The following is a 19,249-nucleotide window of genomic DNA, read 5'->3' as shown; positions in this document are numbered from 1 at the left end:
TTCCTACAACTCACTAATAAAAAAACAAATAATCCAATTTTAACAACAGGTAAAAGACTAGGACAGATATTTCACAAAGGAATAGATGCAAATAGCCCATGAGTATGTGAAAAGGTGCTCGTTATAATTTATCCTCAGAGAAATATAAATTAAAGCATCTACACATGAATCAGAATGAATAAAGTTTTTCACATGGACAACACCAACGTTTGGCAAGGACATGAAGTGAACAGAAGAACCTTCATTTTTGATGAGAATGTAAAATAGTATAACTGTGCTGGGAAAAACGTATATATATTGGTGATTTCTTTTATAAGTAAATATATCCAAAACTATGACCCCTAAAATTCCCCTCCTAGGCATTCCTTCAAGACAGAAGTAAGCATGTATCCACAGAAAGATTATATTGAATGCCGGAGCAACTAGAGTAATAATAACTGTAAAATGGAAACAATCTGGGTATCCATCAACAGGAAAGTAAAGAAATGGTCACACGATAGAATCTAAAGGAACCAATTACTAATTAATGCAACAACATGGATGAATCTCCAAAGTCGAGTGAAAGAAGCCTTACACAAAAGAGTATATGCTATTCCATTTATATAATGTCCTAGAGAAGTGAAATTAAGCTATGGTTTAAAAAAATTAGAAGAGCGGTTACCTGGTAAATGGGGATGGGGGGATTGTCTGAAAAGAGGATTAAGGAAGCTTTCTGGAGTGACACTGACCCCAAATTTAAAAGAGGTTTCCATTGTATCCGTGTCTGTATTAGTCAAAACTCATCAAATGTTACACTTAAGCTTTATGCATTTCACTCTATGTAAATTTAACCTTTAAAAAGGTAAACAAATATTAAGCTCTAGTTAAGATGTTTATGCTGAAGTGTCTAGGGGGAAATGTATTGATATCTTTAACTTACAAAATATGTTTAAGAAATAAGATGATTGGATAGATATGTCATTAAGCAAATACAATAAAATGTTAACTATAGTGCTAGGCGGTGAAAATATGGTGTTCAATATATCATTCTTTCGATTATTCTGTATGTTTAAAATTTTTTATAAAATCTTAAAAAAACATTATCGTATGCTGAGTAAATGTAGTTGGAGCATCTAGAAATGACAGAAATCATACTGGGTTTCATAGCAGGCTTTTTCTTCTTATCTTTCATTGATTCACAGAAGAATAGCATAAGTTGTCTCCCTCAATTATGTTTTAGGGAATATCTCCCACCTCTTACAAGCCTCAGCAGTTCAATGTTTGGTCTAAAATATCTCCATCAGAAGTTGATTCTTTTAAGTCTAGCATAACCATTTTACATCTAGTCTTTTATAAAGCAATTCCCAGAGTTCTATTTCCAACATGAGAGAGTGAGGAGCTATGTGGTCCCACTTCCCAACAAAACCAGTGAAAATTATTTTAAAAACCAACCACTTAAAATCTGTAGAAATGGTCCTGAGGGCATATAACAAATGAATAAACATTTATTCAGGAAAATCTACTAAACCTTTATAAGAAAAGTAAGAATCAGTAGTTCAAGCCAGGGCAAGTAGGCAAGAAAAGGAAATAAAAGGCATCAAAATTGGAAAGGAAGAAGTAAAACTATCTCTATTTGCAGATGACATGAGCTTAAATATAGGAAATCCTAAGAAAGCCACTTAAAAACTATTAGAATAAACAAGTTCGGTAAGGTATCAGGATACAAGATCAATACAAAAATCAGTTGTGTGTCTATCTACTAGCAGCAAACAAACCAAAAATGAACATAAGGAAACAATTCAACTTACAAAAGAATCAAAAAGATAAAATACCTAGGAATAATTTTAACAAATGAAGTATAAAACTTATACTATAAAAATCAAAAAACATTGCTGTATATCTAAAATAAGTGGGGGAAAAAATAAAAAAAGTGGAAAAACTTTCTATTTTCACAGATTGGAAAACCAAACGTTAAGATGGCAATACCTCCAAACTGACCTACAGGTTCAGTGCATTCCTATCAGAACCCTGGCTGACTTCTTTATAGAAATTGGAATTGCAGAGAACTCAGAATAGCCAATAAAGAAATTGGGCTTCATCAAAATCAAAAAACTTTTGTTCATGAAAGACATATTCACCATCAAGAAAGTGAAAAGATAATGCACAGAATCAGAAAATACTTTCAAATATTTATCTGATAAGGATCTTATGTCCAGAATACATAAAGAACTCTTAGAACTCAATAATAAAAAGACATGCATAGTCTCTGGCCATGCAACCCTGAACAAACTCAATCCCGTCTGATTTCGGAAGCTAAGCAGGGTCGGGTCCGGTTAGTACTTGGATGGGAGACCACCAAGGAAGACCAGGTGCTGTAGGCATTAAAATAAAAAAATATGTGCATAACCCAATTTAAAAATGGACAAAGGATCTGAAGACATTCTTCAAAAGAAGATATTCAACTGATCAAAGAGCATATAAAAAAGATTCTCAACATTATTAGACTTTGGAGAAATACAAATCAAAACCAAGAGATACCACTTCACACCCACTAGGAAGGATATATATATACACATACATACATACATGCATGTATATATATATATACATGTGTATGTATATATATATATATTTTAAGGAAAATCATAGATCTGGCAAATATGTGGAGAAATCAGAACCCTCAACACTGCTGGTAGGAATGTAAAATGGTGCCCCTACTTTGGAAAATAATCTGGCAGTTCCTCATATGACCCAGACATTCTACTCCTAAATATATACTCAAGAGAAATGAAAACAAATGTCTATCAAATGACAAATGGATAAACTAAATGTGGTATATCGACACAAGAATATTGTCATTTGGCCCTAAGAAAGAATAAATTACCAATACATGCTACATGTGGATAAACCTTGAAAACATTATGCTAAGTAAAAGAAACCTGTCACAAAAGACCACATATTATATTATCTCATTTACATGACATATTCAGAATAAGCAATTCTATAGCAATAGAAAGTAGATTAGTAGTTGTACAGCATGGGCAGAGAGGTAAAGAAGACAAAGGGATAAGAGAGCGATAGCTAAAGAATATGAGATTTCTTTCACAGATGATGAGATGTTCTTAAATTGAGTGTGGTGATGGTTGCACATTTCTGTGACTATATTAGAACACTTTAAATGGGTGAATTTTATATTATGTAAATTTCTCTCAACAAACCCGTAAAAAAATGTGATTTCCTCTGGAGAGCTAATACATTCTTAATTTATCCAATAGCTTTTCAATTGGGAGCTATCGGACAAGGTGGTCTAATTAACTAACTTGGAATAATTGAATTCAGAACACTTCCATTCTGATAAGAGTTAAGAGAACTGGAGGGGATGGGAGTAGGGAAGTCCAGAGTAGTCATACATCTCAGAGTGGGGAAACCTAGACAGAACATTGTAGGCAGTAGAAAGAACAAAATCAGTACAATTCTAGGAAAAAAAGGTGCTAAGGAAGGCAAAACTCCATCATACTTTACTACCACGTACTTCACTACCTGGCCCAAAAGTGGACCTGTTCAGAAGTCCCACCTTTGTCAAACAGTTTTCATGTAGCCTTTAGTTACTGCTGAAGGTAACTTTCTATTTTTGAGAAAATAACTAATCGACAAGTATCTCTCTTCTAGCAGAGAAAACCTGTCCTGGAAACTGGCAGGAGAAGGGAAAAAGTGATGACAATATTCTGAAGAAGGAAATGCCAGCATTAGTAATCTGTCTTTCATCCTGTTACTAGGGCTCAGGTTGCACATCTTATCCATTACATAGAAATCCAGTAGGGAGCAAAGTCTTTTTATAAAGTAATATACTTTCCTTTCAGAATGGTGGAGCCCAAAACATGTAGAACAATCAATCAATTTGGTGCAGTAGGCAAGAAAAAGAAATATAAGCCAATAAAAATTGGAAAATAAGAAGTAAGACTATCTTATTTACAGATGAAAGAATCACCTATGTAGAACACCCTAAGGAATATACAAAAAAAGCTACTAGAACTGATAAATGGATTTAACAAAGTTGCAAGATAAAAGGTCAATATATAAAAATCAGTTGTATGTCTATATGCTAGCAAGGAACAATCAGAAATTATCTTTTTAAAAATACCATTACCAATAGTGTGAAAAAAAATTGAAATAAATAAATCTGATTTTTTAAAAAAACAGGTGTGCAAGACCTATACACTGAAATTAGAAAACACTGCTGAGAAATACCAAAGACCTAAATAAATGGAGGGTATATCATGTTCATAGATAAGAAGATTTATTATTGCTAAAATGATAATTCTTCCCAAATTAATTGATAGACCCACTCAATCACAATAACAATCCCAGCAGCCTTTTTTGTCAAAATTGGCAAGGCGATTCTAATATTTATATGGAAAACAAAGGACTTTGCATAATCAAACAAATTTGAAAAAGAATAAAGTTGAAGAACTTATAGTATGTGATTCAAAAACTTATCATAAAGCTTATAGTAATCAAAACAGTAGAGTACTGGCATAAAAACAGGCAAATAGATCAGTGGAAGAAAATGAAGAGTGAAGAAATAGACTCACAATATACAGAAGACAGATTTCAACAAAAATGCAAAGGCAAGAGAGGACAATCTTTTTAATAAATGCTGCTGGAATAATTGGTTATGCATACACAAAAAAATTAACTTTGATGCATACATACCATATACAAAAATGAACTTGAAGTAGGTCATAGACCTAGATGTAAAACTATAAAACTTCTATGAGGAAAAAAACAAGAGAATGTATTTTGGACTTTGGGTTAGGCAAACTTAGATCCATTCCAAAAGCAAGATCAAAAAATGATAAATTGGACTTTATCAAAATTTAAAACTTCTGTTCCTCAAAAGATATTAAGAAAATAAAAAGAGAAGAAACACATGGGAGAAAATGTATACAAAACATATCTAAGAACTTGTATCTAGAATACATTAAGAACACTTACAACTCAAGACAAACAATCCAATTGTTTCTTAAATGCGGAAAATATTTGCATAGACTCTTCACCTATATACATATATACATATATATATATATACATATATAGAGAGAGATATATATGTACAAATGGCAAATGAGCATGCTCAACAGCATTAATTATTAAGAAAATGCCAATTAAAACAACAAAACATCACTTTATATCTACTAGAATGGTTCCAGTTTAATAAGACTAACTTACTATACTAAATGTTGCAAGGATGTGGAGAAACTGGAATCCTAATACACTGCTAGTGATACAAATATATTGGAAAACAGCATGGCAATTTCTTAAAAAGTTAAACGTACACCTATCATGTGGCCCAGCCATTCCACCCCTATTACCCAGTAGAAATTAAAGCATATGTTCGTACAACAACTTGTACAAAGATGTTCATGACAGTTTGCTTCATAATCACCAATAACTTTAGTTACCAACAATTAAAAACAACCCAAATATCCCAAGATGTAGGTATATCCATAAAACAGAATACTACCCAACAGTAGACGATAACAAACTGGATACACAAAAACAATTACACTAAGTAAAAGAAGCCAGACCAAAAATAAAGAGTACATAGTATGATTACATTTACATATAAAAGTGTAGAAAATGCAAATTAATACACAGTGATAGAAAGCAAATTAGTTTGAAAAGAATGGATTTAAGTAAAGCAGTAATACTAATAAACTGAGTGTTATAAAAAATTAAAGATGATATCATACCACAGGAAAAATCAGTATTCACATTTTGAGAAAGCAAATAAAGAATGAAATATCTGAAGGATATATAGGAGATTACCAGGTATACCATCAGGAAAAGAGTACTAGGTGAACAAGAGAAAAGTTGTTGTTTCACATAATACAACATCTGTATTTAACACTTCTAGGTCAGCGATATGCCAAGGGAAATTTCTTATAACTGTGCAGCTCTAATGTAATAATAAAATCTTAAACCATTTATATCAACTATGAGATAATTATGTTTGACTATCCACTATATATTACAGGGGATTTAGCTGAGAAAATTACAAAGTAAGCATAGAGGTAAGATATTATGAATGCTTCAGGGATCTTGTAATTTAGTTATGGAGGTAAAACGACCATGGAAACCTATAGTCAGAATTCTGAGAATATATCAGATATTAAACTGATAACTTCTCTTAGTTTCTTTTAGTCTGTGAACATCAATAGCATCTCTAATTAGAATATGAGTTTCGATGTGTATATGTAACTCTATATAGAGAAGTGTGGGTGTGTATTTCAGATGGGGTGATACGTCACAATGCAATATACAAATGATGTATTATTATAGAATTGTAACTTAAAACCTATATAATCTTATTAACCAATATTGCCCCAATAAATTATTTATTTATTTTTTTAAAGAAAGAAAATAAGATAGGTTGTCTTTGTCTGGAGTGAGTTCAAGTAGCAAATGGGATCTGAACTAGAAGTTAGACCTATCAAAGGCTTTGGAAACAAATATAAAGAAGAAAAATATCGGGAGTAAAATAGTAAAAATTATCCCAGAGATGAATGGCATAAGAATTAAACTAGAAAGGATTATAATGTCGAGGATTCTTTTTTAGAGAAATCTTTTAGATATACCAAAAAATATACTGATATACCAAGTAAAAAGATGTAAATCTAAATATTCTAGGAAGTTGGAAAAGAAAACAAATAAAAAAGATATAATAAGTCTAATGGAATAATAATTAGATTGCTAAGTTATAAAACAGTCATGGGGATGTAAGCCACATTACAGAGAATATAGTCAATAATATTGTAATTACTACATATGACATCAGATAGGTACTAGATTTATTGGGGTGATAATGTCATAAGTTACATAAATGTCTAATCACTATGTCGTACACCTGAAACTAATATAATCTTGTGTGTCAGCTGTAATTAAAACAAATTTTTAAAGAAAAATAAGAATTAGACTGCTAAGAAATACTTTCAACTAGCTATTAAAAGATTGGGGAGACCTCTTCAAACTTTAACGGGAAATAATTTTAGAACCGATAATTCTATTCCCATTTATCTTTTTTAGATTAAACTTTAGGATTTTTTTCCCCCAGTGAAACTAAGGAATAAAAGAATAACAAAGACTGAAGGAAAAAGTGGTCCACCTCAAGCCATTATTAAAAGGGAGTTATATAGTTGGTTCTAGTAAAAAAATCTGAAATAACACATTCTTAGCCATATCATCAATCCTTGGCTGTCAGAGTGAAACAATGTCATTACATTTTATGTTTTATTATGTCATAATTTTTTATGATCTCGTGTATCTACTTAAATAAAATGTCCCTAAGCTGCTTGTTTACCACTGGCTTGAATTTAGCCACATGGCCACATCTAGCAATAAGACAGGCTGGGAAGGGAAGTTTTTAGCTTTGCATAGAGTACTACGGCTACACATGGTAAGGGAAGGTAATGGGAGTAAATTAGAAATCTGTCATAGGAGAAAACCAGCAAATACTTAAAAACAGAAAAAATTAGTGGTTTTTGGAGAAATGGGGGGGGGGGTTAGGGAGAGAATGAATGGAGGAGGAAACTCTTGATTTTCATAATTAAATTTTCTGTAGTATTTTATGTTTAAAAACATGTTGCATGTAGTATTTTCATTATGTTTTAAAATATCCAAAATATATAAAGAACTCTTATAACTCAACAATAAAAAAATACGATCAACTTAAAAAATGAGCAGAGGACCTGAACAGACACTTCTCCCAAGAAGACATACAATGGCCAATAGACATATGAAAAAATGCTCAGCCTCACTAGCTATTAGGGAAATGCAAATCAAAACCACAATGAGATACCATCCCACACCTGTAAGACTGGCTATCATCAATAGGACAAGTAATAAAGAGGTTGTGGGGAAAAGGAATCCTCATTGTTGGTAGGAATGCACATTGATACAGCCACCATGAAAAACAGTATGAAGCTTCCTCAAAAAATTAAGAATAGAATTATCATATGACTTAGCATTTCCTCCTCTGGGTATCTACCCCCAAAATTTGAAACACTTATCTGTAAAGATATATGCACCCCTATGTTTACTACAGCATTACTCATGATAGCCAAGATATAGAAACAACTGAAGTATCCTTCAATAGATGATGGGATAAAGATGTGGTAATATGTACAATAGAATATTACTCAGCCATAAGAAAACATAAAATACTGCCATTTGCGACAACATAGATGGATCTTGAGATTATCATGCTAAGCGAAATAAGTCAGAAAAAGTTAAAAACTATATGCTTTCACTTATATGTAGGATATACTACTGAAAGCAACAAATGAATAAGACAAACAAAAACTCAGACACAGAAAACAGTTTAGTGGTTATCAGAGGGAAAGGCGGGGAGGAGAGAAGGCAGATAAGGGTAAAGGGGGTCAAATATATGGCGATGAAAGGAGATTTGACTTTGGCTGGTGAACACACAATGCAACATACAAATGATATATTAAAGAATTTACACTTGAAACCTATATAATTTTATTAACCAACATCACCCCAATAAATTTAATTAAAAAATTAAAGCACAAAACTATACGGATTAGGAAATTTGGGGAAAATCAAAAGAGAGTAAGCAAAGGCATAGGTAAAATCATTTACATTTAAAAATATACAGTGTTGTAGGAGTTTCTGATACAAATATTGCCATTTAGAGCTTTGGATAGAGTTTACAGAAAGGAATATAGAAACTCCTAATTTTCCTGAGGTTAATAAAACTTAAGTGCTCCCTTTGCTCCAAAATCTACAGCATGGTCACATTTTTAAATCTTGAAGAACTACAAGAGAAAGAATAAGACAAAATTGAAGAATATAAATCAAAAGAAAATACCCTTTGACGCAAGAAAAATGGAATAGATAATATAAGCTTCACTCATCCCCTCTCGTAACATCAAAATTGAGATGCATATACATATTGAAACAGAACAAAAAGTAAGCAGAGGTGTCCAGGGGTTTAGATGAATAGAAGCACTACATCTAAGGTCAGAAATTGAAATCACCTGCAATGGCTGGAAGGAGGAAGGGGTAAAGACACAAGGTTGCTCAGTCCCCAGAAGGTGAGTGGGATAGAGGCCATGGCAGCAGCTAGCAGGGGCAGATGTCTCTTAAAGGAGCCATGTCTGCAATCAGACTTATGCAGCGACAGCCCTGTTCACTCTGAGCACCAGCCCTGCTTACTCTGAGCACCAGCGTCAGCTTGGCTGCTCAGGGAGTACCAGGGACTTACAGGGGGATACTGAGCTGTCAGAGCGAGGGCTAGACGTGAGGTTTACTCACAGGAAGAAGTGCTGGTGGTATCCACTGTTCCTCTGTTGAGCACTCCCACCTTCCAATGTGCTAATTCGGCACTGCCATAGCTGAGATATCACGGAACTGGATAACAGAGTGGCTCCGCCCAGAGGATTCCCTGAAACTCTGCCGCCTCCCTCAACTCGTGGCCCCACCCAAGCCACATCCACTTGTGTCCACAGTTTCTGGGGTGGCTTTTGATGCAACTATAAGCACAGCATCTGTGGATTGCTTGCTGAATCTTAACAGGTGGCCCCAGAGGGGCACAGGCTGGGGCTAAACTTGGCCTGCTGCTGAACCCCTCTCAGGACTGTGCCACTGGACACCTACTACACACAGCCATCCTAATAAGACTAGAAGAATTAGGAGCTTTGCTTAGTACATAGAAACTAAAACATAAAGGCAGCCAAAATGAGAAGACAAAGAAGCAGAAACCACATGAGAAAACAGAACAGAGATCCAGGAATAATGGAGTTAAGCAATCTTAACAAATGCAGAATTCAAAACACTGGTTATAAAGATGCTTAAAGAAATTAAGGGAAGACTAGATGAACTCAGTAAGAACTTTAACAAAGAGATTTAAAAAAGAAACATAAAAATGGAAATTATAAAAGGGAACCAGTCAGAAATGAAGAACACATTATCTGAGATGAAGAGTATATTAGAAGGAATCAACAGAGTGAATAAAAAAGAGGACCGAACCACCAATATAGAGGATGCAGAAGCCAAGGACTCTAATCGTAATGGCAAGAAAAAGTAACCGAGAATATAATTATAATTTAAGGAGCCTATGGGACACAATTAAATGTAAAGACAGTCGTGACATAGGGGTACCTCAAGAGGGTGAACAAGAAGTTGAAAAGCTATTTGAAGAAATAATGATGAAAAACTTCCCTAACCTGGTAAAGGAAATAGACATACAGCCTCAGGAAGCTCAGAGAGTCCCCAAAACCAGGAACCCAAAGAAGCCCCACACCAAGACACATCATAATTAAAATGCTTAAAATTAAATATGAAGAGAGAATCTTAAAAGCAGCAAGAGAAGAGCAATTCATTACCTACAGGGAGCAACCATAAGACTGGCAGCCGATTTCTCAGAAGAAACTACAGGACAGAAGGGCCTGACACAAAATATTCAAAGTGATGAAAACCCAAGATCTATAACTAAGAATACTTTATCCAGTAAAGCTATCATTTAGAGTCAAAGACAGATAAAGAGCTTCCCAACAAAAAATAAGCTAAAGAAATTCAACAGCCAATATTACAGGAATTGTTCAAGGGACTTCTTAAAGAAGAAAAAACATGTATCAAAATCATGAATAAAGAATGGTAATAACTACATATTTATCAACAAGTACCTCAAATGGAAAAAGAGTTAAGTGCTCCAACCAAAAGATAGAGTAGCTGAATGGATAAGAAAACAAGACCCCTATGTATGCTGCCTACGGACTAAAAGGAAGGGGATAGAAAAGACTAAAAGGAAGGGGATAGAAAAAGATTGTCTTGATGGACCTGGTGGGTATTAATTACACCAAATGAAGTCAGATAAAGACAAATACCATAGACCTCATACATGTGGCATCTAAAGAACAAAATAAAAGACAACAACAATAAAAACAGACACTAACTCCTAGATAGAGAATATTTTGAGGGCTACTAAATAAGCTAAACATGGTTGGGGGGATGGTGAAAAAGGGCAAAGGGCTTAAGAAGTACAAATGGATAGATACAAAATAGTCATGGAGATATAAAATGTAGCATAAGGAAAATAATCAACAGTGTAAAAAATATGTAAGGGGGAAGAGGGATAGCTGTTTTAGTGAGGTGACCACTTTGTGAGTTATATACATCTCTAATCACTATGTGGTACAACTGAAATGAATATATTATTGTATACCAACTATAATAAAAAAAAACTCATTGAATTGTACAATGTAAATATGAGCAACTAATTGTCTATCATACTTCAATATAAAGCTGTGGGGCAGGGGGCGAAGGGCGGAGAAAATACACTTTACCTTTTACAATTCAGAGTTCTTTCCCTAGTCACAAAGTAATATTTACAATGGGAGATAGGCTTATAAATTGTGTTATGTGAGGGTAACATGTTTATGTGCATGTGCATGTGGTCAGAGGAAGAGAGGGCATGGAACCTCTTTAAATGACTTCATATTTGTCTTGTGATTTTAAAAATAAGTTGCTATTGTTAACTAATTTCTTCTTATCTGTGTTAGACACATTGCCTATTTTTTGTCTTAAATAGTAATATGAAATTTCCAAGTAAAATGACAAACTGGACAAAAATAATAATTTCACTGAATAAAAGAAGCAAACAGAAAAAATAGTACACAGCGTAATGACCACTTACATATAAAAGTATAGAAAATGAAAACTAACACGTTATGACAGGAAGCAGATTAGTGGTTGCCTCAGTACTAAGGTAAAGGAAGGTAGTAAGAGAGGGAGGGATTATAAAGACACATGAGAAAATGTTTCGGGGTGATTGATAAATTAAGTACTTTAATTATAGTGATATTTTCAAAAGTAAATGTATTTGTTAAAAACTAATCAAATTATATGCTTTAAATATGTGCAATTCATAATCCAACGAAGTATACTTTAGCAAAGCTATATTTTAAAAGGCCCAACTACAAACATGATTTTTTAAAAATGAGAGAAGATACTATTAATTACATTCTACTCCAACCATTCTAAATATCTGTTTTATTTTATAAATCATTAGGTTAAATGTAGTTGCTTCTTGCTTAGATGGATATTTTTTCAATTCTGTTAAACCAACTAACAACTGATGACAAATTGTCTATGACGAAAAATTTGAGCAAATCGCTAGAATGAATTAACTTGCTGTAAAGAGCTAAGAGTCTTGGTTAGATGTTAAGTAGGTCTCTTGCTCCAAATTCCAAACATTTGGTTCCAAGGGTATAATACAATTACCTCCTCGAAATCTCTTCAAAATCAAGACCTATGCTGAATATTCATTTTTACCTAATTTTGAAAAATGTAACAAATAAAATAGCTGCTCTTTACCATGTCAGTAATAGTTATATCAACATTGCTGCAATCTTAATGTGCTGTCCTAGCTTTTTAAGTTCTCTTTCTAAGAATTTCATTCACAGCACCTGTATTTTAAAGCCAATTTTTCTAGGAATGTTTTGTTTTTCTTTTTGTTGGCTCTTTTTCAATAACTCTTGAATTCCTAAACACAAGAGAAAAGCAAGTAAAAGGCACAACCACATTCCTTAAATGATTGATTATACTTGGTTATTTCCTTTTTATCATGTCACCAGCAGCTATCTAGCGATTCCATTTTTATTCTATTCTAGTCCATGTTATTCTATTTTAAAATAATATAAAGATCCATGTAGTAGTAATCATATTTTGATAAATTATAAACTACCATCCTCAATCATCTTCATTTCACTTATTCTCTTCTTATGCTCTTTAGAATTTGCCACTACTGCCATATGCCCTATACACAAAAGGCCAGGTCAAATGGATTTAAAAGTAAAAGGCAAGTTTATTGCTTAATAATGTTTGATAGCCCTCAAATGCAATCAAGACATATAAACACACTCCAAAAAAAGTTAAAAAAATAAAAAGGAACTCATACATTGTGCCACCTTAAGAAACAAAAAATCAAATATATAAATATATATCATACCTGGTATTAAATTTTTCATTTTAAAAACACTTGCTTTGGTGAGAGAAGAAAAAGAGGACAAAATGAAAGAAAATAAAGAGGATTGTTTTTAAAAAATGACATAGATGATAGAGGCTTTGTTCATCCCTCTTGTGAAAAAATCAAAGTCGTGACAAAAATAGGAAGCAAACAGCAAGCAAAGTCACCTGGGATCTAGATGAACAGAAGCACTACAACTTGAGGGAGAAATAAAAAAATTACCCTGCAGAGGTAGAAGGTAGGAGGGGGCGGAGACGCGAGGCTGCCAGATCCACAGCAGCTGAGTGGGACAGAAGCTGTTGCAGCTGCAGACTCCTCTTAAAGAGACCGTACCCACAACCAGACTTCCGTGGTGATGAACATGTTTACTCTTAGCACCAGTGCCTGGTTGACTGCTCAGGGTCACCAGAGACTTACAGGAGGACAGTGAGTTGTCAGAGACAGGGCCAGAGGTGAGGATTTCTCCGGATAGAAGTGCTGGCGATATCCATTGTTTCTCTGTTGAGCCCTCCCCGCTCCCAGAGTGCTGAAGCAGTGCCACCATAGCTGAGACATCACCAAACTAGATAACAACGGTCGCTTCACCCAGAGGATTCCCTGAAACTCTGTCTCCCCCAACTCGCAGCCCCACCCAAGCCGCATCCAGTTGTGTCCTCCATAAGACCAGTGCTCCTTGCTGAGCAGTACCTAGACTCACACTGGCAGTAGCTGACCTCAGTTTCTGGTATGGCTTCTTGAGGCAACTATAAGAACAGCATCTGTGGACTGCTTGCTAAATCTTAACAGGTAGCCCCAGAAGGGCAGAGGCTTGGGCTAAACTTGGCCTGCAGCTAAATGCCTCTCGGCAGGTGCCTCTGGACACCTACTACACAAAGCCACACTAATAAGACTAGAAGACTTAGGAGCTTTTCTTACTACACAGAAACAGACACAGAAAGGCAGTCAAAACGAGAAGACAAAGAAGCAGAAACCACATGAGAAAACAGAACAGAGATCCAGGAATAATGGAGTCAAGCACTCTAACAGATGCAGTGTTCAAAACACTGTTTATAAAGATGCTCAAAGAAATTAAGGGAAGACTAGATGAACTCAGTAAGAACTTTAATAAAGAGATTTAAAAAAGAAACATACAAATGGAAATTAAAAAAGGGAACCAGTCAGAAATGAAGAACACATTATCTGAGATGAAGAGTATTTTAGAAGGAATCAACAGAATGAATAAAAAAGAGGACTGAACCACCAATATAGAGGATGGGAAGTCAAGGACCCTAACCATAATGGCAAGAAAAAGTAACCGAGAATATAATTATAATTTAAGGAGCCTATGGGACACAATTAAATGTAAAAACAGTCGTGTCATAGGGGAACCTCAAGAGGGAGAACAAGAAGTTAAAAAGCTATTTGAAGAAATAATGATGGAAAACTTCCCTTACCTGGTGAAGGAAATAGATATACAAACTCAGGAAGCTCGGACAGTCCCAAAACAGGATCCCAAAGAGGCCCACGCAAGACACATCATAATTAAAATGCTAAAGGTTAAATACAAAGAGAGATTCTTAAAAGCAGCAAGAGAAAAGCAGTTAGTTGCCTACAAGGGAGCAGCCATAAGACTGGCAGCTGATTTCTCAAAAGAAACTTTTCAGGACAGAAGGGTTTGGCACAAAATATTCGAAGTGATGAAGACCCAGGATCTACAACCAAGAATACTCTCTCCAGCAAACCAATCATTTAAAGTCAAAGGACGGATAAAGAACTCTCCAGAAAAAAATAAGCTAAAGGAACTCATAAACACCAGTTCATTAACAGAAATGGTTGGAGCAACTTCTTTAAGAAGAAAAGACATGCAACAAAAACCTGATTAAAGAATGATAACTACATTCCTATCCACAAGTACCTCAAATGGAAAAGAATTAAGTGCTCCAACCAAAAGACAGAGTGGCTGAATAGATAAGAAAACAAGACCCCCACATATGTGCTACCTACAAAAGACACACACAGACTAAAAGGAAGTGATAGAAAAAGATATTGCCTGATGGACCTGGAGGGTACTGCGCTGAATGAAGTCAGATAGAGAATGACAATCACCACATGATTTTACATATATGTGGAATCTAAAGAGCAAAATAAACAAACAAACAAAAAATGAAAACAAACTCATAAATACAGAGAATATTTTGAGGGCTACTAGACGGGAAGGGGCCTGGGGGGATAGTGAAAAAGGGCAAAGGGATTAAGTACAAATGAATAGTTACAAAATAGTTGTGGAGATATAAAGTGTAGCATTAGGAAAATAGTCAATAATGTTGTAATAAATACGTAAGGAGGAGGAAGGATACTAGATTTAGTAGGTAACCACTTCGTGAGTTATACAGATCTCTAATCACTATGCTGTACAACTGAAACTAATAATATTACTGTATGCCAACTATAATTGGAAAAACTCATTTAATTGTACAATGTAAAGACAAGCAACTAATTGTCTATTATATTTCAATAAAGCTGGGGGGAAATATGAAAAATAAAGGAAAATAAAGAAGATAAAAGAACAGATCAGACTGACTGTTTTGTATAGCCCAGTGCCTGAAAAATAGTAAGTGCTAAATAAACATTTGTTGAATATGGTTACCAACTAGAAAGCAACCAGCATGAGTCTATAGAATGTCTACACTAGAAAATATTGAAATTGATTACATTTTCATGTATATAAAATAACTAATTAATCAAATAGGTAAGTGTAATTTGACAAATATATTTTATGGGTATAGAGGCAAATTACTATATTGAAGTAAAAATTATTGAAGTGCTCAAAAATTTTAAAGCATTTCCTCTCTTAATGGAAACTTTTTCTGAAGCTATATGAATACTATATTCTTAGCAAGTGCTTTTTCTACAGCTAGCAGAAAGGTAATATTTGGCTCAGTCCCTGTCTAAATTTTTACAAGTTTTGAATTATAATGATACAATAAATATGATAGAAAACTATGTTTGAATTTTATTACAGAGCCCAAGGATTTGAATATTTGCTTACCTCGGACTTTAAAATACTTTACATGGTTTGCCACAACCTCTATAACACTTTCGTCTGGGCAGATTTTTACTCCATTAGGAAATAGGGTGGATCGCCTTCTTCTGAGCAACCACTGAATCTCAGCCTCTCTGTGGTCCAGAGGTTGTTTCTTTTCCGTAGAGAAAGAAGGGTCTGCAGATTCTGAGTCAGTCAGGAGAAAAGAAACTGCACTCTCGGGTTCTTGGGTTTCTTCTAAGGATAAGTAGGTTTGTGCTACAGGGTGAAAGCATAAACAATGCTTTTGATGATAAATGAAGATACAGTATGAAAGTTATAAGGAAAGGTATAAAGAAAAACTGACGTTTGTGCCTAAGGAGAGGTGTGAAGCACTCAGTCTTTTCTCCATTTAATTCCTACCCCTTTATTTCAAGACTGTTAATTACCGAAATCAAGTATCCAACCAATTTCAATATAAGAAATAAAATGAAACTAAGGTTTGAACCAGGAATTACTAATGAATAGGAAAACCAAAATTATTGAAGATTTTAAAAGTTTAAATGAAGCAATGTCAAAGATTAATAAAGTAGTATTGGAATGCAGTTTCTTATAGCAGTCACATCAAAAATATTAGAGAATATAACATAAATATAAAAACAATGTAAATTTTTAAATACCTGTTAATGATGGAAGGTTTTCTTCAATCAGGAAAAATATCAAAATATACAAAGAAATCTTCTTAAAATGAGGAAACATAATCATTTGGCCAAAACCAAAGAGATGAGGAAAGGCCAAAATCCTTAACTGAGCACCCAAAGCCTTAAAATATCCAATAACAAATTGTTACAGGAAAGGCCTAACACTTAAAAGTTTATAGTTGCAAATTGACAAACATTCCAGAACCATTATATATCAGCTTAAATAAAAACGGTGTCCTTTCAAATTACCTCTCACTTCTTCTCTGAACTAACTAGCATGCTATGAAAGTAGGAGAGATAAGCTAATTAGAACAGATGGGGAGAGACAATTTATTCTAATCTAGCCAGCTAAGCTCTTTACTAACACTCTCCTTGCCTTTAACAAGCAGTTCATTTAAAAATAATGTTTCATGAATAATTCACTAAGTTTTACTATTTTTATAAATCTATTAGTCAATAGATAGATACATATGTTCTTTGGGTTATTCTAGGACCTACAATGTGTAAGCCTAAAACACCCAGGCCGACAATACTGATCTAATTCAGAAGTGCAAAGCTACATGCAAAAACAAAGTAAGTTTGTTTCTCTTTGTAATAAAGCTACTGTTCTTAAACTTCCCTCCTTAATAAAAACCTTGAAAATCTTTACTTACTATGTCTCCTTCCTTAAACTATAAAATGGGATACAACAGAGCTTGTGAGGATTGAATTAGGTAACACGCTGAAAATGCTTAGAATAGTGCCTGGCACATACTAAGCACACAATATAAATGATAGCTATGTGATAATAACTGTGTTGCTTAATTTACTATTAAATGAGGCCCAGTGTGTTTATTGACATGAACTCTTGACCAAGAAAGGATAGCCTTCACCACAGTGGGGCCAGATAAAATGCTTTGTATTAAGATAGTTGTTTTTACCAAATGAACCTGGTAGAAAGAAATTTAGTTAAAACTCTTGCGGAAGCTAGAATTTACTATCAAATTGAAATAAGTATTATGTATCTTATGTCATATATCTCAGGACATTCTCTTTAAAAAAAAAAAAAGTTTTGTAAAGGTCTAAAGCACATTTCTCTTGAGAATCCTAAACTATGTTAGCTAATTAACCCTTAAGGTTTTATGCTTCAGGAAAAGCTCGCTAAATACATTTTTCAATACAGCCTCATACAAAACACATTTTCAGCCTTTATGTAAGCTAACAAACCTAAATGACCATTAAATTCATGTGTATACAAACATTTGCAAAATGTTGGTTTTTATTTGGCAAACTTTATTGAGTGTGAGAAAAAAAGCTGAAGATTCTACTAGCTAAGCCAGATTTTAAAGTTTAAAGAGTTTCATATTGACAATGCAGATGAAAGGAGAACTTTAAGGTAACACGTATTAGTGGAGAATTCTTTTTGACAGCCTACTCCATCCAACAAGCCAGGAAATCTGAGAATCACAGTATTCTGGAATGAGAAAAAACGCTGGGCTCAAATATTTTGACCACTATTTGATTTTAGTGAATTACCTAAACTCTTTGAAATGGTTTACTCACCAAAGAAATTAGGTATGATAATCTCTGCCCATATAGCAAGGTTGCTGGGGAAAATTTGGAAATATGAAGATTCTTTGTAAACTAATGTATACTATTTGTCTTTTATTACAAGTGCATAAAGTTTTAAGAGGTTTCAAACTTCGGAATTCTCTTTTGTTCAAGCTCCAGAATGGAGCTTCCCTAATGTAATATGAAGTGTTTACTTAAGAACTTTAAAAATGTTTATCATATTGTTCTATAAAATGTAATTTGTGAGATTTCAGAAACCTGTATTTAAAAAAAAAAAAAAAACATGGACACGAGAGTGTAGCGGTTAGCACATCTGCTTTACATGCAGAAGGTCCTGGGTTCTAGTGCAGTGGAGCCATATTCCATGGTTTATGGCCAGTTCACTCTGAACAAGCTCAATGTCTGATCTCAGAAGCTAAGCAGGGTCAGGCCTGGTTAGTCCTTGGATGGGAGACCACCTAAGAAGACCAGGTGCTGTAGGCATAAGTAATAATAAATAATAAAAATAATAAAAAAATAAAAGCATGAAAACTTCAACTGGGTTCATGTGCTTCTAAATAGGTTTATCATTTTATAAATTCATTTTAACATTTAATACAATTGTAAATTTAACAGCCCCAATAGGTGATGACTACCATAAGGTTATGCCATGGAAACCCAGAAGCAAGATTAATTACACCTGAAAAAGTAAAGGGGTTTTACTAGATAACGTTTCAGCTAGGCTTTGAATGGCCTGGGTAGCATTTCAGTGGGCAGAAGTGAGGGTAGTTAGTGGGAGGGAATAGGGCTTAGGAAAGAAACCCTGGTCACCATCAGTAAGATGGAAAAGTACACTTTGTACAGAATACAAAAAATAGATATTTGCTAGAACAGGTAGAGGAGCTTAAATAGTTTGAGAATGAAGGCTAAAAAGGTAGATTATGAATACCTTAAAAGTTTAACCAAGAATTTTGGATTTTCCATATAGAT

At 34.1% G+C, this 19,249-nt stretch overlaps 1 protein-coding gene and 1 pseudogene across 1 annotated transcript in view; one reads left to right on the top strand and one right to left on the bottom strand.

Annotated features, from left to right (window-relative positions):
• IMPG2 (interphotoreceptor matrix proteoglycan 2) overlaps positions 1-18,765 on the bottom strand; it is an 82,413-nt gene extending 63,648 nt beyond the window's left edge. Inside the window, exons 1-2 of the mRNA XM_036218996.1 lie at positions 16,709-18,765; positions 16,056-16,307 (exon numbers count right to left, since the gene is read on the bottom strand). Of these exons, the coding sequence (XP_036074889.1) occupies positions 16,056-16,307; positions 16,709-16,793 (337 nt within the window). The 5' untranslated portion in view covers positions 16,794-18,765. The remainder of the gene's footprint in view (positions 1-16,055; positions 16,308-16,708) is intronic.
• Positions 2,242-2,360, top strand: LOC118601891 (annotated as a pseudogene).
• Positions 18,766-19,249: the final 484 nt, after the last annotated feature.

This window comes from Rousettus aegyptiacus, unplaced genomic scaffold, assembly GCF_014176215.1.
Source record: "Rousettus aegyptiacus isolate mRouAeg1 unplaced genomic scaffold, mRouAeg1.p scaffold_m13_p_4, whole genome shotgun sequence".
NCBI lineage: Eukaryota > Metazoa > Chordata > Mammalia > Chiroptera > Pteropodidae > Rousettus > Rousettus aegyptiacus.
This window is presented reverse-complemented; position numbering and strand designations above follow the sequence as displayed.